This window comes from Mesoplodon bidens (assembly GCF_964165515.1).
Source record: "Mesoplodon bidens genome assembly, chromosome: 4".
NCBI lineage: Eukaryota > Metazoa > Chordata > Mammalia > Artiodactyla > Ziphiidae > Mesoplodon > Mesoplodon bidens.
In genome coordinates, this window is record NC_138160.1 from 22,909,475 (window position 1) to 22,933,563 (window position 24,089).

General features: G+C 31.3%; 1 protein-coding gene across 1 annotated transcript in view; it reads right to left on the reverse strand.

Annotated features, from left to right (window-relative positions):
- CDH9 (cadherin 9) overlaps positions 1-24,089 on the reverse strand; it is a gene marked incomplete at both ends in the record, with an annotated part of 80,101 nt that overhangs the window by 26,688 nt on the left and 29,324 nt on the right. The window contains 4 exons of the mRNA XM_081232340.1: positions 174-361; positions 2,500-2,667; positions 3,488-3,607; positions 10,516-10,810. Coding sequence (XP_081088466.1) covers positions 174-361; positions 2,500-2,667; positions 3,488-3,607; positions 10,516-10,810 — 771 coding nt within the window. The remainder of the gene's footprint in view (positions 1-173; positions 362-2,499; positions 2,668-3,487; positions 3,608-10,515; positions 10,811-24,089) is intronic.

A 24,089-nucleotide genomic window follows, 5' to 3' on the forward strand; every position in this document is an offset into this window, starting at 1 on the left:
GTCAATGATAAAGATGCTTAACTTATTTGAAGTGAAATCACAACTATTCCCACTTATATGAAGGACAGAAGCATGTAAAGGATGGGAAAAATAAATCCTAGGCTTTTCTTCCTTGAAAAGCAAAAATAAACTATAAAGCACTCAAGGAGGAAATGAAGATAGCAAGAAGAAACCTGTTTGACAGTTATAATCCCTTCCTGTGTATCCTTGTCGGTGACGACATCAAACATGTCTGCTCCGTCTCCTTCAGCAATGCTGTATTCCATCTCAGCATTTTCCCCCACATCAGGGTCATTGGCTTTTATCCTTCCAAGATGAGTTCCAAGAGGTACAGACTCAGGAGAATAAAATTGATACGTACCTGAAAATTAAATCAAAGCTGTTTCATCTTTAGATAACAAAAATCTTTCATTTCCTCTGCCTTTTTTACTTAAATTAATTTCAAATTAGGAGAGTTTTTCATCATATTGAATTGTAAGCCATCAAAAAATATAGATTTATTAAGTTAGAAAAATAATTTATAAAGGCAGAGTATCTCATTTTGTAAATGAGAAATATATGTTCCAGAAAGATTAAGTGAATGTCTCAAGGTTATTTAGATAATAGATGGTAGTCCTGATATTAGAATCCAGAGCTTTTGACTTAAGAGGGCAAGGACAACAATTATTTACTGCTTATCTGAAGCATTCAACATTGTCATCACACATTTTTACTTATACTAAATGATTTAGAATATGCATTTATTCTTATATTCTAACTCAGGGATAGAAAAAATAAATCCACACACAAGTTCTTTCTTTGTGTTTTTTTTTTTTTTGCTTGTTAATGTCTTTAAGTGGGATATGAACGTTTCTGTCGCCTGCAGTTGCAGCCATTACATAGTCCTGTTCATGAAAGCATTTCAGTTTGTGAGGATTTATTTAAGAGATAATAGGAAAATATCACAAAAATGTTAATGAAAGTTAGAAATGTTTTTAAACATTTAATATGTGTTGAAATCTATATAAGGCCAAAGGCCCTCTATGTTAATTTATTTAATTCTAACATTAGTCCTTATAGAACGAAGGCAGGTGTATTATCCTCAGATAAGGCTCAAGGAAATCATCCTTTAAAGCTGGGAAAAGCAGAAGGCAAAACCAAGTCTCCCTGACTTCAAAGTCTGTTCTCTTTCCAATTTGCTTGGTGGTTAAGAAGAGGGACTTCTAAATCCAACTGCCCTGGATTTGAATTTTCATCACTAGGCAAGTTAGTTAAATTCTCTAACCCTTAATTTACACATCTATAAAATAGAGGTGATGATAGCTATTAACTCATAGGTTTGTTATGAAGATCCCATGAAATGACGTCTTTAACATGCTTAGCCCAGTTCTTAGTTCAAGAACATTTTTACTATTACTATTAGAGTTCCAAACCTTCTGCTGAGATTATAATAGATCATAAAATTATAGAGTGGCAAGTCATTTGAGAATTCATCACATCATACTTTTTCAGTTTATGTTTAAGGAACCTGAATGCAAAGTTTAGATTTATGTTAATTAGTCTTATTATCCATATTCTCAGCAAAGTTTATTTTTTAATATTTATCATTTGTGTATGTCCACCATCTAGAGCTGTATCATCAAGTATTTCAAATTTGATTAGCTTGAAAAAAATGCTTTACTGTATTGGAATCAATGTTATAAATTGAAATTTCAGGGCCCTTAACAGAACATTTCAAGATAGGACTTCTTATCATTTTATTTGCTGCAACATAGAAATATTTTCAGCAGAGAATGAGTCTGTTTTTGTAGGACCTCATGGCTTGCAAAGAATCCATGGTTTAACATAGAAATCGTGACAACTGAAAGTCTATTAACTGATTTAATCTTCACAAGTAGGTAACAGATACCAGCAAACTCTAACATATCTCAGGTGCCATCACAACCAAGTTATTTCATGAGACCATGGGCCAATAAGAAAGAAAAATGTGGCCAATTAAACTAACTTGCATTGATTTTAATATACTATCTGATTTCAGAGATGTTAAAACATCAACAAACCTGTGTTTTAGAATTGATTAAATAAGGGATTATAATTCTTACATACAAACAAGAGAACTGAGGCAAGACAAGTGATAGACATGGGATTTGCAGCCTGGTGGTCAGACTTGAGAGTCCACGCTCATAACCAGGAAATAGATAAGAAAAAGAACTAGATGGTCATAGGAAATGTTGGGAAAGGTAGTCCAGAAAATTTTATAACTCTTCAAAAGGTAAAAGAAGATAACTAAAGTTGCCAAAAAAGAACCTAATTTCCTTGTTTTCTCCATTACCTACTTAATGATGAAATGATCCTAGTCACTGTTAATTAATTTGTGGGAAATTGTGGTATTCTGTGGGAAGAGGGCTTGTGGTTTCATCTTTATCTATAAACTAGTAGTGAAACTACTAGTAAAAGTATTAAACTGTTCATAGTGTGTTTGAGAAACTTTCCACATGGTATCACTGAAACCTCTCTTACTCTGGGGAAATCGAGGAGGATTGTTGTTGACGTCTGTCAGAGTGATGTTCACTGTGGTGGTTCCAGAAAGGCCTCCCATCTGGCCACCCATGTCTTTGGCTTGTATAACCACTTGGTACTGCTCTCTGTTTTCTCTGCTCATGTCTGGTAATGCAGTTTTTATTATGCCTTTTGGAAAAAATAGACAAATATTTTGTAGTTCAATCACTGTGTTTTAAAATTAAGCCATACAAGATCCATTTTACAGACATTAATCAGAACAAACATGATAAGATGTCCGTGTACATAGATGTGTTTCAATCCATATATAACCAATTTAACATAATTCACAGAACAGAAAAAAGTTCTTCCATGGGCTATTGTTCAGGAAAACTTTTTTTTTTTTTTTTTTTTTTTTTTGCGGTACGTGGGCCTCTCACTGCTGTGGCCTCTCCCGTTGCGGAGCACAGGCTCCAGACGCACAGGCTCAGAAGCCATGGCTCACGGGCCCAGCTGCTCCGCGGCATGTGGGATCTTCCCGGACCGGGACACGAACCTGTGTCCCCTGCATCAGCAGGCGGACTCTCAACCACTGCGCCACCAGGGAAGCCCCAGGAAAACATTTTTGCTAGATCAATTTAATTATCCTTTGGACTAGAAAAGCTAACTTTAGTCAAAAGCCTGTAGATGAATAAGCTTAATTTTGATGATTGTCACATTTTTTTTTTTTGGTTTTGAGTATTTCCTAAGACATGTAATGTGTTGAATCTCTGTGAAATTTTGTATTTAATGTAATAAATTTAAATTCAATAAATACTAGTCTAAAGGGCTAAGGATTCAAACCTTTTTAAATAATAGGAATTCTGCTTCTGTATCCATGGAATAACTATCAATATAAGGAATAAATAAAAACATGATACTTAATAGCTTTTTAAATATAGAAAATCTATAAATGTGCATGCAGATGTATTTCATAATGAGAAAGAGACCAAGTATTAGATGTTGTTACCTGATTCTGGGTCCACTGAAAAATATGGCTGTCCTTGCAATATGCTGTAGACCACTTTGGCACTGTTTCCATAGTTGGCGTCATCTGCATCTGTTGCAGTCACTTGTATAACAGATGTACCTACATGAATCCACACCCAAACACAGACACTTAAGTGCTTAGAAATTTGAAGCTATATTTATGAAACCATATTATTGGGAATGTGGTGTGTTAGACCATGGTACATGTTTCAAGAAATTTGTTTAAATTATGCTGCTAAAAATCACTTATCTTTCATTTTTTAAAAAATTTAAATATTCCTTAATAATATTGTTACTATTATTGAGCTATCTAAAAAAGTCAAAAGCAAAATTTATCATAAAGATGAATATGCACTAATTGGTTGAAAATACTGTGACAGAAAACAATTTTTCACTGAATACAGTGCACATACAATTTTCAATTAATACATGTATTGCTAACTGGAAATGTGAGTTCAAAGATAAATCCAACATTGAAAGCACTCCTGCTGCTTTTTATTCTGATAAATTAACTAAATAATATAAATTGAAAATAAAGAGGCCCTGTTTTTATCAAGACACAAAAGGTAAAATGGCCAAAATTTTTGGTGTGCAAGATATATATGATTATTTTGTCTGTGCCTCTCATTGTAATGTAGTTAACATAATCATATATAATTATACCTATTGATATGCTATGTATTATTTGCTACACATATGTAAATCAGCAGATATACCCCTCCAGAGTTAAGAAAGTGTGTAATTGTCTCACATGCAATACTATAATTTACCAATACTCTCAGTTTAATTTTATTTTACAAAAATTAAATTATTTTCTCTTAACTTTGTCACATATAATTATGTTTTAAAAGATAAAAGAGCTTTAAAGGAGCTAGTTTTAGGAGCTAAAGGTAATGTAATATATTGATGGACCTTTCTTATATTTTCTAGAACTCTATAAAGATTCAAGGCATGACTCTAAAACTACTATTAACTAAAGCCTACCATGTATTCCTTGAGCAAAATGAGTTTGTAGGACATTTTCTAGTATATTACACACAATTTTTCAAAATGTTGACTCTGATACTTACATAGATTTTAAAATTCTTTAGAAAAAGTGAGTTCCACGTTGGCTCTGTAACCTATTTTAATATCCAGCATACATTACACACACATAGCTTGTCTAATTGAGTTGTAGTGAATGTTTCTCAAAATTTGCATATATTTGCTTATGCAGATTCTAGAAATTAATATATTGAACATTAAGATTAAACTAACAGCTTTATTTTCCATCAGTATGTTTGAATATATGAATTTAGGAAGTATTTTTATGTTTTCTCAAAATTAATTAGCATAAGATGAGAACTTGAGCTCTTCCTCTTGAAGCCTCTGTTTCCTCAGCTACAATGGAATTGTTATGTCCCATGAGAGGACACAGTACAATTTACTCAGTCAGTCCCAGGTGTACTCTTTTATCATTTAAAAAACATCCACTCATGTCCGAGTTAGACAAAAGCAGAAATCATAAAGAGATTTCCATCCCACAGTAATGTTCAAATGTTCAACTCGAGTCATTTTCAGATTTATATTTATTTTTATATAACCCTATGTGAACATATGTTAGATTAATAATTGTTTTCATACTTGATGGTTATTTGAAATATGAATTATTAAGCATAACCAAGATGCTAAATGCAAGTAGTTAATTCACTGATTTCATGACATTTCTTTTGCTACCAGACTCATTTTTCTTTGGCTGTGGCTATCATTTCATAATGGGCACAGGTAAAAACACACCTTTATACTTTTTTGACACTTTTAATAATATTTTTGTTGTTAAATTTGATTTTGATCATTTGCTCTTTATCATGGGTATATGATCTTCGAACCTACCTGAAAATACTTGACCTAAAAATAATAAAGAAATTAAAGAATGGAAATCAATCCTATAATGTGGCTAAAATGCTACAAACACCCATATAAAATACTGTTCCCCTTCTCAGAATCATGGTAATAATTAGAATGTTGTTAAACACTAATAAACACTGGTAGCATATCACTGATACGTTATTTATAATAGCAAAATGAGAAAAAGAAAATATGTAGTGTGTTAAACTCTAGGGAATGGATAGATTTTTGTTTTCTTTTTCCATAAATATAAGGACATTTTACATTTCATACTACTTAGTAATAAAATTAGATAGAAAGTGGTTTATGTGTTTTGTACTAATTTTATAAAAATTTGCTTATAAAGACAGAATAAAAGGAAATACACCACTTTGATTTTTATATCCCTCTGAATTTACTGAGCTATATATGCTTCATTTATTCTCAAATAATTTAAAATAAGTTTTTTTTGTTTTTTTTTTGTTTTTTTTTATGTACGAGGGCCTCTCACTGTTGTGGCCTCTCCTGTTGTGGAGCACAGGCTCTTGACGCGCAGGCTCAGTGGCCATGGCTCACGGGCCCAACTGCTCTGTGGCATGTGGGATCTTCCCAGACAGGGGCACGAACCCGTGTCCCCTGCATCAGCAGGCGGACTCTCAACCACTGCGCCACCAGGGAAGCCCAGTATTTACTTTTTTATTAAACAAATATTAAGTAAAATATAGTGAAGCCTTAATGACAAATTTATGTCATTTGTTATATGTAGGTTTTGTGTGATGTAAACTCTCCAAAGGAAAGGGCTATGTCTGCTTTTGTTCAACATTTTATCTCTAAAGCCCAGCAGAGTTTCTAGTTCAAAGTCATAACAAGATCTAACATTTACAAATTGCTTAACGTAGACTAGGCAGAGTTCTCAGCAGTTGATTTGTATTATTATTTTATCCTCATGATAAACACAGGATGCAGGCATTGGAGCATATAGAGGTTGCTCATGATTACACAGCTAGTAGGTGATAGGATGGGATTTGATCTAGCCAGTATGAAGAAGCTTCATTCTAAATACTGTATTAAATGGCCTGTCTAGACATATGATTAGACACATATTTGAATCTACAGGCAGTGTACCTCTAAGAAAGGGCCTAGTTTAGGACATGAAGCATTCAATGATGAGTTAGTTGTGTGATCTGTGAAAAACTACAGATAGATTCCTTGTTGGGTGGACAGTGTGGGAGGGGAACTGGATCAGTTTTTGAGGGACCTACCCAGTCAATGAGAAACCTCCAAAATTTCACAATAGGAATTTGCCTTGAGGGAGATGAATGCATGCAAATATAGAAAAATAATAGATAATCTTTAATCGAAGTATAATAACCACAAAAAATGGAAAACATAAAATGTAGGAATCTGCTACAAATACCTAATTCAAAGTGTATCTCATTTTTTTTCACTATATATCCTCATGTATCATCCAGATTAAGTGTTCTGATCAGAATATGCTAATGTGTTTCAGATTTAAAGAGTTAATTGGAGTCATTTGATTTTAACTACCAGTAAAAGGGATGGGGAGGCACATGTCTGAACCAAAATGAAATATGGCATATTTGATAGAAAGAAGCAGAGGCAGAGGGAAAAAGCAAGGAGAGGATTTGGTGAGAGAGAAAAAGAAAAGACAAATATATTAAGACAAAAATAATCACGTAGTGGGGACAGTATAAAGGAGAACATTGGACTACAATGTTGGAAAGAAGGATAAAATGAGAATAAAGAAAAAAAGAAAAAAAATGAGAATAAAGTATTTTTAAATTTTATTCCATTAGATTTTATTTACCTCAAAGTTAATAACAGTAATTTTTCAAGTGTTTGATTTAAATTAAAATCACTAATGAAAATAAGATTAGAATTCAGTAATTGTGCATTACTTCATTTAGAGAGGAGGCATTCTTTATTATGTGATTTTTCACAGGTTTTAGCTGTTAATATATGGGTTACACATAGCCTGACAAAGTTCCTAAGTATCACCCTTTACACTTCTCTGTAAATGGTTATTTGTATAGGTAAAAGCAGAGAAAATCACATCTATAATACTATAATAAGTTTATTTTCCTTTAAATCAGGTAGGAGAGTTACAAAAGAACAATACATTTTCTGGATATAAATACATATACTTTTTATTTAGACATATATTTTATGTGTATATATATATATATATATATGTATACACACACACATATATATAAAATCTTATTGTAAAATGCAGTTTTCTCTTTCCTCACACTTATTTGGATTTACTTTTATTGAGAAATTTGAATTAAAATAAGAAAATAAGAAAAATGCTACACTCAAGGAGTCACTAAGAATCTAATAAAATTAGAAGTTTTCCAAACTACATTTTGCATAATAACCATAACTGTTTTACAGTGGAGAAAAATAGTAAGGTATTAAAATTATTCAGCTATCTCTGCATTTTATTAACTATTTTTCTTTTTAAATCTAGTATAGTAATAAGTCATCTCTGTATGTTTTTGAACAAGCCAGTTTAACTCTTTTGGGCCCATTTTTACTTATTTATTAAAAGAGGTAATTAAACCAAGTATAGTATCTTCCACATATACATATAGTATTGGGTTGGCCAAAAAGTTCATTCAGTTTTAAGTAAAAATAGAAGACACATTTTTTATTTTCACTAAGAACTTTATTGAACAATGTATTCACTAACCAAATGAACTTTTTGGCCAACCCAGTATTTATAATATGTGCATTTCTGTTTAAAAATAGTTATATGTACAAAGTGTATGAGTGGGCTAAGGAGGGATCAATTAGTGCAGTAATGTCAATATTAGTAGTAAAGAATAATAACTACCCTCTATAAATAGGATCAAGATTTACCTGTAGTTCTTAAATATTTGTTTATTAGTACCAAAATCTGCAACTGGAGCCATAAAGCTGCCTCCTATATGCTTTTCTTGTTTTTTTGGTAATTGTAGACATGCAGGAAATGTAATTGCATTGACCCAAATTCTCATATTTAAGGTCTACAGTAATCAGAAATGGTACTGCCCACAATTTAAAGCTTATGTAAATGAAGTACATATTGCCTTACATAAAGGGCTTTTTGGACAAGATAATCTGCAAGCCTTCTCCTATGTATAAGCTTATATATTCTATATTTTAATATAGGTATTGAACAAGTGAAAGGTTTGTAAAAAATAAAATAGAGAAGTACTTAGTCCAGTTCTGATCTTATTACACACTTGATAAATATTAAAAGAATCTAGATTATATTAGTATTTCAGATAAATACTAATATAATCAGATATAGTCAGAGAAGGATTATATTTGAATTAGGTAGATAAATTATAAGACTATACTGAGTGGAAGATAATATCCCATTAAATAACCCAAAATAATATAGGAGAAAATACAAGGTATTTGAGGTTAAATATAAACAGTCTCTGATAAGTATTCTGTTCTTAAAAATGAGGTAATGCTTTGAAAATTTAAAAAGTTATTCAAATTTAAATCAATTATCCAAATTTATCATATTCAACTATCTCTGTCATCTTAATTATACTTTTTACTCTTATAGGTATGTCAAATCTTTTTGGAGAAGGATAAGTGAAAGTTTTTATACTATTAAGTGTTAAAATATCTGGCAAAATAACATACATACAAGAAAAAAATATATGTTTTACAATGGTTAAAAGGTGTTAATTGGAAAACCAAACTATAGAATGCTCAAGAATTGGAAGCTGCAATGGAGAGCATAATTTTAGATGTATCTTTATCTAAAATATAAGCCCACAAGGAGACATGATGTATATCTACATTAGCCCACTGGTTGACCTATGTGGACCAGTGCAGTACTTTCCATGGAACTGTACCAGGCTAACATATATTTTAAAATATTAAAGAAAACACAAGCACTCATATTTCATCCTAAGCTTTAAGATTTCATAGGAGTCTTGTCTAATTTGATAAGTGCTTTTCATATTATTGGAATGAATACCTGAAAAGGCAGAAAAACTGAATTTTTCTCAGACAGATGAGATTTCATCTGAGTTTAGAGGAAATAACTTCTTTACAAATTTTTGATTATTCTAGAAAATAATGAAAAATAGCCATTCTAGCTAGATGGCACACATAGTTAAGAAATATTTAATATCAATCACTCAGTAAAGGTGGATATGTTTGTTTTTCTTCTTTAAGAAATTATTGTAGACTTACCCATGTATTAATTACAATAATGTCAAAGTTATATACTTATAACTGATTTTGAAATAATATTCAACTAAATACCAATTTTTCAAAATCAGTTACATGTTTGGGATATTATAGTAAGTTTATATCACTTATTTTTTAGAAATATTATTTAAGAGTCAGCTCTTATTATCTCATTAACAAATCTAAACCTTTCATATAATTATAGCTAAATGTAGTTACATATACAGATAAAAACATTGCATAATAACAAATGGCATTTAAAGTTATGGGCAGCCTTAAAAAATGAAATGATTATTTTCAGTTTTCAGGATAAACCATTGCTGGATAGAACATAGCTAAAATAATATTAAAAAGACTTGGGATATTGTTGTTATGCTATCAGGTCACTAGATCTTAATTCAGTTCCTTAATCTTTCTGAATCCAGGGTTCCTAATTAACAGAATGAGGATTTAAAGTTCTATTTCCCATGCCTACCACATCAAGTTGTTTCAGTGATCAAATGAGATCAAAAGAAATTTGTCAAGTGCAAGCAATCATTGTTTTTATGCAAAATAATGCAAACAAAACTGTCTAAAACTGCTGACACTATTTGATATTCCTTTCATTTCAGGCCAAAATACATTAAACTTGACTGCCATTTGAATGACATTTGAGTAAAGGTAAAGACGTTTGTTGAAATGCAATGGAATAATTGTTCTCAGTAAGCATCTTAGATGTCAGTTACAAAATAGCAGGAAACATTAAGAAACATACAACCGAAAATAAGTAGAAGTGAGATAGCTAACGCTAAATAGTAGTTTCAGTTATAGTTCTTATCTTGAAAGAGATCACATCTCATAACTGTATGTCCATAATAACTACCTTAGCAAAAAATAAAATAAAAAAGAAAACTTAGTTTACATGGATTAATATATACCTACCGACTCCAGACATTTCAGGAACACTGGCAGTGTACAAGTCTTTTGTGAATTTCGGTTCATTGTCATTGATATCATGGATTTTAATTATAAATTCAGATTCAGGCTCCACCTGCCGCCCGGTCTTTCTGTCTATAGCCTTGGCACGAAGAACGTACAGGGACTTTTCTTCTCTGTCTAATTTCTTTGCCGCATGAATATCTCCTGTGTTTTCATCTATTATGAACAGACTGCCAGCCCCATCTCCTGTTAATATGTATTTTAAATTTCCATCTCCTTTATCTTGGTCAGTGTGAAGCTTCAGAGAGGTAGAAAAGAAGAGTTCTATAAATATGTGCATTGTTATTACAGAAAAAATAATTTTGGCAGATATTAATTTATCTCCACATGACATCACTGGAACAATGATTGCAGTGGTTACCTTAATTTTTACTGTGGAGAGATTAAACATTTTAGTTTTATCATTCTCAAAATTTTTAAATACATATTTATATGAGACTACATTTAAAATAAAATAAAAAGTATATATAAATTTTTCAAAACACAGTGTTTCCAAGACATTTTTGAGTAGAATGCTACCAAGATTTAAATGTCTAGTACATTAACAAGAAAAAATCCATTGGTCTAATAAATCTTAAGTGTAAAATATTAATATACTCGATTACATCTAAAATCACTAAACTCAAAGAGGTGATGTGAGAAATTTCTGACCTTATTATGATGATAAGTTTAGGATATATACCATAATTTTAAATGATTTTCCCTCCCTTCAGTGTAATATTGCTTGCAGATGCACAGGCTCTGTCATCAGAGAACAACCAGAGACAGAATATTAATCTCATAGATTATTCTCTACATGACTTTGGGAGAGTACTCTTTCAACCAGGAGGTTCTCACTTTTTGGAAATTCATGTATTTTATAGACATTTGAAATTTCAAGTGATGTAAAACACACAGGGCTTTTCCATTGGTCATGTAAATAATTTGATGAAAATATTAGGATTTTTTTCATAAATTATCTTCCTTCTATTCATTCCTATCTTAAAAGTAAACTTCTTAGTATAGAAGATTTTTCACTGAGTATTTAAAACAGACAAATGGATCATGTATTTACAGAAATTTTGAGTTGGAAAAAATCCTAATGTTTTTGCAAACCTAACACTATTCTGAAACTTGAGTCTTTACTAGCCTATGCCTGCTCTGTTGTCTTCCATCATATACTTCACAATTCCCATTACATTCTTACTCCATCTATTTCTTTAGTGTCCCATTCCATCTTTGAACAATTTAACTATTTGAATCTATTTTTTATGGTAGCCAAAATTACAGACTTGAGATTCATACTTTACTCCTCCTTTACCCAATGTTAAAATAACCATATGTAACCTTTTCTTCTCTGAAATATCTCCCCCACCCATCCATCTGTCTCCATCTCTATGACTACCACCCGGGTTTTGTTCATCATATCTTATCTATACCAGTGGAACAATCTTCTAATTGATGCCTACCTCCCTCTTGTTCTACTCCAAACAATTTTCCATACTAAAGAAGCTGATTTTTCTACATCACAAATCGAGTCATATTACTTCTTAGCTTAAAAATCTTCAACCAGGTACAGTGCATAAGAACCATGAATCTAAAGTCTTATAAACCAGGCTTGGTCTCATGCAAATTTCTGTTATATTGGGCAAATTGTGTGTGTGTGTGTGTCTGTGTGTGTGTTTAATCTAAGCCACTTCTATTAAAAGGGGATAATATTCTTTTTTAAAAGAATCGTTACTTTTATTGTTATTCTATTTCTTTGGACTCTATAGCCTTATTTATGCATTATCCATAATCTTGTTCTCATCTCCAGATGTGTTTTCTGTCACCTTTATCCACTTTGCTATACACTCTGTACATACCAATTGTTTTGTTTTGCCTGTTTTGTTTTCTTCATTTCTCAGAAGACCTGTTCCAGCTTTCATACCTGATGTTTGCAGATGTTTCTCTCACCCTTTAACACCCTTTCTCTTCTCTGTATTTTCCCCTAACTAAATGTTTATCAAATCTCATTAAAATATTTTTTTCTTAAGGATGCTTTCCCTAACCCTCTAGACTAGAATAAATATGCCTGCTCTGTAATTATAAAACACATTTCACTTTCCTATCATGATACCCCATTTGGTAAAATTGTTTGTTGTGCTCACTAAACTGTAAAATCCAAGAGAGAAAGATTGATATATATATATATATATATAATTTCTATGGCCTCAACACATATTTCTTAAAAACCAAATATTTCCTCTTTTTTTAACAATATGTTTTTACATATATAAAACAAGTTTAGTTGTCAGTGATTATTAGGAAAATCAGATTATAAATAACATAAAGCTGGCCTTTTTTAATAAAATTACATCTTAGAAATCTATGTAAATAAAATTACTTTAATGATTGCATTTTTCAAATAGTTTTTTCAAGCTACTGTATAATAGATATTTTTGTACATTTATCTTTGTATTGTTAGTACTTTTATTCTAAGAGGAGAAAAAGAAGGTACTTTTAATGGAAGGAAATAATTAGGAAAATATGAAAAAGATAGATGTATAGATAGATAATTTAAATGTATTAGAAGCTTTATTTAATTTGGCAAAAATGTTGAGACAACTAAAATGTTCACCTTATTAATGTGGTTAGAATGTGTACAATGCTATTATTTATAGTCATTAAAATTATGGTCTACATATATACTGTTGGATGTAAATCATTTAAATGAGATATTATGTTAAAATACAATCTATAGAGTATAATTTCAACTTTTTATATCTTTATTTTTCATAAAAATACTCAACATATGCATAATATTGCAAGCACTTGTATAGTTTTAAAATGTTTCCCTTTGTTTTTAAGTTGTATATGTTTTATACATTTTTATGAATAAATTTGTATTAATTTCTCCATAAAATAAAGGAAAACTAAATAAAACTAGTCTGGAGAGATATAGGAAATAAACTACACGATGTCTCCCACAGCGTGTACTCTAGTGTTCTCAAATTTATACACAGAAAAAGAAACATGAGAGATTAGTCAGTTATCAATATTGTCAAATATATTGTCAGACTGAAACAAAGATAATCCAGGGATAATGCTGCAATTTACTGAAAATTGTGGAATATTAAATGTGGTGAGGTAAAGATTGTGTATTGTCAGGTATCCCTATCCCATGCTTATATTATGGAAATTATTAATAAGTAGCCAAAATAAAAGGCAGGAACGCGTTTGTACTGTTATAGAATTTCTGTGGAAATTTACATATGTATACACAAATGAAAATTAGTTTTAAATTTTCTATATCCCTCCCCACTATCTTTCCATATATTTAACATAATAACACTATAATAAATATTGTTATATCTTTATTTTTTGCATTTAATAGAGATTTAACATTCTATTGTGATTATTAAAATGTGTAGGAAACTGAATCTGTCTATCACACTAAATTATATATGATTCTACATGTTGGATTCAAACACCTATGGAAACAATTTACTTCTAGATTTTCTACTCATTCAAAATATGTTGAAGTCTACAAAAGTATTTAGTCAAACATAATAATAATCCTAGTAACTATACTTTCCTCTGAATGGTTTTATGTTCAATATTTAAAATTTCAAGGAAAATTCAGCATTATAATATCATGGTGTTTGGACTGTGGATGATGTCCAAAGGGAAATTAAAATATTTATGAAATTACAAGACTTTCAGAATAAGTATGTTATCTGAATATATTAAATTTTAGTTACTAAATAAATCTTTGCAGCAAACTAATATTATTTTAGTCATTCATATATTGAAATCATTGTAATTTAGATTTATTATTCCATTTCTACCTGTTTTAAACCCTGTCGCAGTATTTCATATATATTGCTTATTCTGTTAATTTAAAATGCCATTTTAAAAGTATTATTTTACACAAAATCAAACACATTTTAAAGCATTGTCTTTAATTCACAATTTCATTTTAAGAACAAAAGCTCCCAATAATTATTTTCTGGTGCAATATAACAAAAATGAAAACTACTATCTTAAAATACTAAATTTCTCTATTATGTACATTATTAATTTTGAATTATACATTTAGAATTGATAGAAATTGATAGGAAAACCTATTATACAATAACTTAAATATAAACAAAAGTCTTAAAAATAAAACCAAAATTCAACATTTTGTAGTATCATAAAGATAGAAATCTTGAAAATATTGTTTATCTATTATAGAACAAAGCCCACATAAAATCCCTTAAGAAATAAGAGTACCAAAAAGTAATTATTTTCTTCATACATCAATAAACCAAATAGTCTTCGCTTCCTGGTCATAACTTAGTGGCCTCTTCTGAACTTTAATAAATACACTGAAAGCAAAATAAGTCATGGATAAATATTTTAAATGCTAACTATTATTTTCCAACATTACATTTTTAGTTTTGCTCTGCTACAATTTTTTTGTTTTTAGAAATTTTGAAAAAGTAAATATGTACATGCAAAATAAGCTAAAAATTTAAACTGTGATGGTTAATTTTATATGTCAATTTAACTGGGCCACAGAATGTCCAAATATTTGGTTAAATGTTATTCTGAATGTGTCTATGGGGATACTTCTGGAAGAGATTCACAACTCAATCTGTAGACTGTGAAGTAGATCGTCCTTTCCTAAAGTGGGTGTGCCTCATCTAATCCTTTAAAGGCCAGAATACAAAAAGACTGAAAACAGGAGAATTCACTCTTTCTTCCTGCTGTCTGTGATTCAGACTGGTGGTTACACCACTGACGCTCCAGTTCTCAAGCATTTGGACTTGGACTTGAACTATTCCATCGGCATTCTGGGTCTCCAGCTTGCCAACTGCAGATCTTAGGACTTTCCAAGCTCCATAATCATGGTAGCCAATTCTTTACATATATATGTTTATATAATAATAATGTAATGGATATGTATTTATATTTTTTTCCAGAGAAACAGAATTAATTTTGTGTGTATTTATAATATATATATACATGATGTATATATAAATATATATATATATATTATAATTTATAAAAATAAAATCTGTATTAGTCTGGGTTTTCCAGAGAAAGAAAACTAGTAGTCTTTAGGGAGGTTGGAATGTTAGTGTAGCTTTGTCGTTTAAGATCTACTCACCCACACTGAGAGGGTCCAGAAGACATCTTTCACCACTATGGTGAGAAACAAATAGTGAGAGAGCCCAGGCATCCTTGAAGAGCTTTGTGATCACTCTTTTCTGTAGGCCAGATCTTATAGTGGGAACTGCTATCAATGAATTGGGAAACCTATATGCAATGGGAGTAATTGGATCCCAGAGCGACAGAGGCTAAGTTCAGCAGTCACCTGCCAAAAGATAGGTGGCAGGATTATCATAATGGACAGGAGAGTCAAAGCAGCAGTCAGGATAGTCTGACTCACACAGGCCTATGGCATTGGCTAATTGAGTACAGTGTTCCTAGAAGTAGAGAGGAAGGCTACTAAATCCATACTTAACCCGTAAAAGCAGAAAAGTTCAAGGTCAAGAGAGCAAAACACCAACATAAATCATAAAAACAGAGTCAATCAGTTCCTAGGCCTGAACCAGTTTACAGAATCAGAATCTCTTGAATAAAGAGGATGTCAAGTCCTCTTGAGAAAGGACCCCAGTACACACCAAAAATTTGTACTCTTAGTCTTTTTCCCAGCCTTCCCTAAAAAACCTATGCCTTTTACTAGGATAACTGTGCAGTGAGGAAAAGAAAATAATTGGACATTTTGGTATTACTGGACACTGACTCTGAACTAATATTGATTCTGGGAGATCTAAAATATCAGTGTGATCTGCCTACCCGAGTAGAGGCATATGAAAGTCAGGTGACGGATGGAGTTTTACCTGAGGTTCATCTCACACTGGGCTCAGTGGGTCCCTAAACCCATTCTGTGGTAAATAATAAATTGTCACTTCTGGCCTATCCTACAACCAAAAAAGAGGCACAACGGCTAGTGGGCCTGTTTGGACTTTGGAGGCAGCATATTCCTCATTTGGGTGTTTTATCCCTATCCATTTACCAAGTCACCTGAAAAGCTTCTGGCTTTGAGTTGGACTCAGAACTTGAGAAGTCTCTGCAACAAGTCTGGGCTGGTATGCGAGCTACTCTATCATTTTGACCATATAATCCAACAGATCCAGAGGTGCTTAAAGTGTCAGTGGCAGATAGAGATGCTGGTTGGAGCCTGTGACAGGCCCCTATAGGTGAGTTGCAGTGCAGACCCTCCTAATTTTGGAGCAAAACCCTGATATCCTCTGTCTACAACTAATCTCCTTTTGAGAAAAACCTCTTGGCCTACAAACTGATTGCTTAACTGTGGGTAACAAGTTACCATGCAACCTGAGATGCTCATCATGAACTGCATGTTATCTGACCTATCAAGCCATAAAGTTGAGTGTGCGCAACAGTATTCCATCATCAAATGGAACTGGTACATATGTGATCAGGCCTGGATATGCCCTGAAAACACAAGTTACAGGAAATAGTGGCCCAAATGCCCATGGTCCCCACTCCTGCTACATGCCCTCTCTCCCCAGTCTTCACCTGTAGCCTCATGAAGAGTTTCTTCTTCAGGTGACGGAAGAAGAAAAGTCTTGGGGCTGGTTTAAAAAGACTTCTGCATGACTTTCAGGCGTCACTCAAAACTGGACTACAATACTACAGTCCCTTTCTGAGACATCCTTGAAGGACAGTGCTGAAGAGAAATCCTCTCAGTGGACAGAACTTTAAGCAGTGCATGTATATATACGTGTGTGTGTACATAAATCTACAAATATGTTATCATATATATAACCTATTCAACATGTTATATGTGTTCTGTTTCTCTGAAGAACTCAGAGTAAAGTTTGCAAGATCAAAGTAAATTCATCTCTAATCAATCTTCCTTTAAAAATGAGAAATAAGGGTACTTTATTTGCTTATTTTAATTTTTGTTTAAAGTGTTTTTAATTGCAAAAGTATGCCATATTGCCCAACTCTTATTATGAACAATCATTACACATCCTTAAAATTATATTTGGAATTTTCTAACATCTTGCTCAATTTTTAATGAGGAAAGCCATAGAGCTGTTGCTGACAGTTGCTAAAAATAACCATTAATAACAATTACAATATATTTCTGATGTTTTAGTAATGTTAAAATGCATTTCCAGTATATTTGGAAATATATTCTGTGTCTTAACAGTATATTTTTTGTGTTTGTTTGAGATAAAACAATTTATTATCTTTAAGTTTACTTATATTAGGTATGGGCTTCATGACTGTTATATTAATATTGAGTTTTATGATAAATAAAACCTAAATAGAAGGCCACTAATATGCAATATATTTACACCATAAACATTTCCAGTTTGGGCTAACCTGGGTTAACTGGGCTTACCCTCTCATAGTAAGCAACTACAAATCTGGACAAAATATATGAAGCCAATGTTTTCAGGAACTGAACAGCAGAGGGGAAGCCACAAGATGAACTATAAATTCACTCTAGCCTAGCATTCTGCCTGCGAAGAGTTTTACTGCAGGGAAGTGGAGCCTATACAGAGATTAGTGATTCTGCTGGGCATATATCCAATTTCAGTGAATTTCAATAAAAAATAATTACAAAAAATGTAAATCTGGGCACATCATAGTCAAATCGATGAAAACTATTATTTAGAGAAAATATTCATATTTCTTAATTTTTTTGTGATTTCCTCTTTATCTAGAAGTGTACTATTAATTTTCAGAAATTTTAATGTTTTCTAGTTATTTTTTGATCAGTTTTAAATCTGATTCTGTTGTGAACAAAGAGATCTTTAAAGCATCCAAGGAATAAACATATATTCAGGGAAAAAATATAACAATAAAGACAGCTGAATTCACATTAGAAGTAATAAAACCCAAAATTGTTCAGTAAAATAACCTTCAAAAATGAAGAAATAATAACATTTTGAGAAAAAAATGGTGAGAGAATCCACTGTAATAGGACTTTCATTTCAAAAAATATTAAATCAATATCTTTAGGCTGCATAGAAATAATCCTAGATTGAATCCTTGACATAAAGAAAGAAATGAAGAGCCATGGAAAGGGCAAAACAGTTGCTAAATATAAGAGACTTTAAAAGTATTTCTTAAAGACAATTGACTGTTTAAATCTAGGATAATATCAATATATTATGAGGTTTATACAACACAGTAAAAGTAAATTGTATAGCAATAATCAGCAAGTGTGTAAAAGGTAAATGGATTGTACTTTTTGCAAAGTTATAACATTTTGCAATTATGGCATCATATTCCAGGTGGACTTAAGTAAATTAAGGATGGATATTTATCTTTATCTTTATAATCCTTCCATAATCCTTAGCACAGCTGGTAAATATTACAAGAAGATAAAGCTGAGAAGATCATAGTAAATGTAAAATGGAATACTAATTAGGGGAGAAAGAAAGATGGGGAAATTGAAACACTCTTCCATAAAGAAAGGCAAGAAATAAAAAAAGGATTAAAAAAGAATAGGTAGAACAAATGTAATACAAGTAAATAGTCCAGTACATATTAATGGACTAAAACCTCAAGTAATAAAGAGATTTTGAGAATACACCAAAAAATAATTAACTACATGTAGATTACAAGAGCCATGATTTAAATATAGCCAAGAACACAAATACATCTGAAGTAAAGAAATAAAAAACATAGGATATAATAATTGTAAGGAAGCATGTGGGGCTATATTAATGTCAGACAAAATAAACTTTGAGAAATGATAAAGAGGAACGTTTTATAAAGATAAAAAGGGCATTATCTCAGAAAGATATAACAATTACTGATATTGTGGATGGAACAATAATTTTAAAATACATGAAGCACATTTCATAAAACTAAAAGAAGTAGTAGACAAATCCAAATCACAGTTGAATTTTATTATGGAGATGATTAGCTTTTATTTCTTATAAGAATCTAATACATTAGATATATAACTGAAATTATGAGATTTTAGAATAGATCACAGTGAGTCATTATCCTATCCACATGTAATTAAAACAGCAAATTAACAATTTAGGTACAAAAAGCAGATAGGTTCACTTAATACTGTATGTGCATATTAATAATGCTTTTAGAATATTTTTTTTATCTACAGGAAAAATACAAAGATACTACAGTTAGTTCCCACACACCTCACACCCAGTTTCTCTTTTATTAACCTCTTACATTATTATAGCATATTTCCTACAATTAATGAGCCAAAATTGACAAATATTATTATTAACTAAAGTCTGTATTTTATTTGGAGTCCTTTACTTTTAACCTAATATCTTTTATCTGTTCCACATTACGTTTAGTCCTCATATTCCTTAGGCTTCTCTATACTGTGATGGTTTCTCAGACTCTCTGTGTTTTTTGTTACCTCCAAAGTTTTGAGGTGTGCATGCCATGTATTTAGTAGTATGTCCTTCTAATAGGATTTATCTGATGTTCTTTCTCAAGATTATACTAGGATTATGTGTTTTGGGAAGAAAGACCACAGGGGTAAAGTGCCATTTCATTACATCATATCAAGGGTATTTATTTTCAACATGATGTATTACTGTTGATGCTAACTTAGTTGATTTAGTGTTTGCCCAGTGTCTCCACTATAAAGTTACTCTGTATTCTCCCTTCCCTTAGTATATTCTTGTAAGGAAGTCACTATGTTCTACCAACATTTAAGGAGTGAGGAGTTATGCTTCACCTCCTTGAAGGAGGAGTATCTTCCTAAATTATTTGGATTTGCTCTACGTGGAAGATTTGTCTATTCTCTTCCATTTACTTATTTATGATTATGTATTAATATCAGTATGGTCTCTTTGGATTTTTATTGCTCCAATGTTTCCATCTTTGCCCTTTGGGAACCCTCACAGTCAGTTATTGTGTCCTTTTGACACACCCTCATCTTCACTGTGTGTTTGTGTGTGTGTGTGCATTTTCTCAATTTCTAGCAATACAAGATATTCCAGGACCATCTTGTATATTTCCTTTCCCAGTCCTAGAATCAGCCATTTCTTCAGGAAACCTTGGTTCCTTTTACTGAAGAATGGCATTAGAAACCAAGATCTGGATGCTAGGTTGCTACTAGAAATTTCTACTGGAGTATTGCTTTTAGAACCGCTCAGCTGTTCACTGATAGAACAATGAAATTATATATGGGTGTATACTAATCCATGTATATACATATATCTATATGAAAGTAACTGTATCAATATAAAGTTCATTCTATATTTATACTTAGATATTTTAATATACTAATTTTAATAATTATAGAACAAAAAGACAAATACTAGTAAAGTTATAAAATATTTGGACAATGCTATTAACCAAATCAATCCCAATAATATTTCTATAGAACAAAAACTAATATCTACACAACACACATTTTTTTCAGTTACACATGAAACATTCACCACAATGTGCTCTGTACTACTAAATTGGACTGGGATTGACCAAAAATCTGGCCCACAGCCTGTTTACATATGATCTGTATTACTTCTTTCCTCTCCCTTCCCCAAAATATATATTTAACATTTTATATCATATATCATATATGGAGTCAATGCAAACTTTATCAGAATTCCAGGAAGTATTTTTAATAATACATTGACAACCTAAAATTAAAATTAACATGAAAATACAAATGGCCTAGAGTAGCCTAGACAATCTCGAAGGGAAACAAAGAGAACTTATATTCTATATTCCAAAACTTATTGTATACCTACAATAATGAAGCCAGTGAGGTATTAGAAACACAAACAAGGACAAACAGAAAATCTAGAAATAAACTCACAGGTATACAGTCACTTGAGTTTAGAAAAAAGTGCCAATGCAATTTCATTTTGAAAGAATCCTGAGGAAATCCTGCTGAAGCAACTTGATACCAGTATTTTAAAAATGAAGAAACTTCATCCATACCTCACATTATCCACAAAAATTAATTTGAGATGTATTACTGACTTAAATGTGATAGCAGGAACAAAAAAAGTATTTTGGAAAAAAAATGACTTCATGATACAAAGTTAGGCAAATATTTCTTATACAAAACCAATAAGCACTAACAATAAAGAAAATGAAACAATATTTTTGATTTAATAAAAATTAAAATATACTCATCAAACGACAAGGAATTTTGATGTTATATGGTTTAGTGCATACACATTAAGTGCTGTTTTGCCTCCTTGGAGAACAGACCTTTTTATCATTATGTATTGTTCCTATTTATTCCTGATAAGTGTTCTTGATCTGATATTGGCTGTGACTGAAATTAATGTAGATCCTTCAACATTCGATTACTCCTAGCTTGGAATATCTTTATCTCTTCACTTTTAATCTTCCTGTATCTTTATATTTAAAGTGAGTCCATTTAGACAACATCTAGTGAAGTTTTGTATTATTTATCCATTCTCTATCTATCATTGGTGTATTTAAACCATTCACACTTAAAGGTTTTTTTGATATAGTTGGTTCGATATCTAACATATTTGTAATTATTTTTATTCATCACCCTGGTTCTTTGTTTCTTTTCTTATTTGTTTAATCTTTTTCTGCCTTTTCTGGTTTAATTAAACATTTTCTAGATTACATTTTCTCCCTATTCTTGGCAAATGAATTATAATTCTTTAAAAAAAGAGACATAAAAGAAATGTAAATTCATATTACTAAGTGAAAGAAGCTAGTCTGAAAAGACTACACACTGTATGATTTAAATACATTCTATATTCTGGAAAAGGCAAAACTTTAGAGATAAAAATATAGCAATGGTGCCAGGGCCTTGGGGGGAGTAAGGGAAAGATGAATAGAGGGAACACATGGGATTTTTAGGGCCCACTACTCTGTATGACACAGTAATGGTGGATCCAAGACATTATCCACTTTTCAAAACCCATAGGACTGTATGACACAAAGAGTAAACTCTAATATAAACTATGAACTTTAGTTAATTACAATGTTACAATATTTGTTACATCAATTTTAACAAATGTATGGCATTATTGCATGTTGTTAATAATAGGGGAAGCTATATGGAGTCAATAATAGGGGAAGCTATATGGAGAGGGAACTCTTCTTTTGGATCCATTTTTTTTGGTAAATATAAAACTGCTTTAAAAATAAATGCTGTTAATTAAAAACAAAACAAAAAAATGCAAAATCACAAAAAAGTCAACGTAAAGAAAGTGAAAATCAAGTCATAGACTGGAATAAAATATTCACAGAGTACACATATTAGGACAGGCCTCATCTCTATAAATATGAAAAAATGACAAATCAGTAAACAAAATAAAAAGAATCCAACCAATACAAGATGGGTAAAAGAACAACAGGCATTTCATAGAAGTAGATACTTGAATAGTCAACAAATATAAAAACGTTCTCAGCAATGCTATTCTTCATCAAAATGCTTCAACCTTGAAAGCTCAATGGGAAATACTACACATCTTCCAGAATACCTGAAATTGAAAACTAAATTGACAAAGATAGGCTATGCAAAACACTGTCCAGTTTGAAGGGTAACTTATTTTACAGATCTGATACACTATTTTGCAGTTTTTAATAAAATCAATTATATAATACTTATCCAAAGACCAACTATAAGCACTCCTTAGTATGTACCCATATATGACAATGCACAGTTAAACACCTGTATAAAAATTTTATATTGTATTATTCATATTAATTTTTATTGTATCAAATTTTTCTTATAAATTTTATGCAAAATAATCTGACAATTAATAGAATTGATAAACAAATTATGTATATCCATACAATTAAACACTACTCAGCATTAAAAAACAAAATGCTGATGCATTCAGCAACATGTATGCATTTCACATACAGTACAGTGACTAAAAATAATCAAACATACAAATGAACATCCTGTATGATTTTATTTATATAAAGATCAAAAACAAGCAAAATTTATTTAGAGGATAATAAATCACAATATCAGTATATCGATTGGAAAGGTCAAAATGGCACTTTCAGAAATGATGGAGACTCTATACCTTGTTCTGAGAAGTGGTCACAAATGTGTGTGTGTGTGTGTGTGTGTGTACATACAAACATATATGACATCATTAAGCTCTTAAGAATAGTTGAATAGTTTATTGTATGTAAATTGTGACTTATAGTCACTATAAAATGATGTCCTTTGAACAACATTAAAAACAGATGACAGCACAGAAAGGCAATGGAATGCTAGGGCAGTGCCCTAGTTAGATTTATAGAGCTAGCTATTTGGGTTAATGAAATGAAAGGACATGTTGGGGCTCAGCCAATCACTGGTGGGTTGAGAGATAACAAATTCTCCTAGTACCCTGCAAAATATCTTATGTGTCCAGAAGTTCATCCAATATCAGCAGAAAAGGAATTGCTTGAAAATGGCTGTGGCTAAAGTTCCTAAGAACTAGGACATGACATAGCTCATAACACATGACCTCTACTGGTAGCCCTCAGGATTACAAATATGTGTTATCCAGGCCTGACACCAATTCTTATTTCAGTTT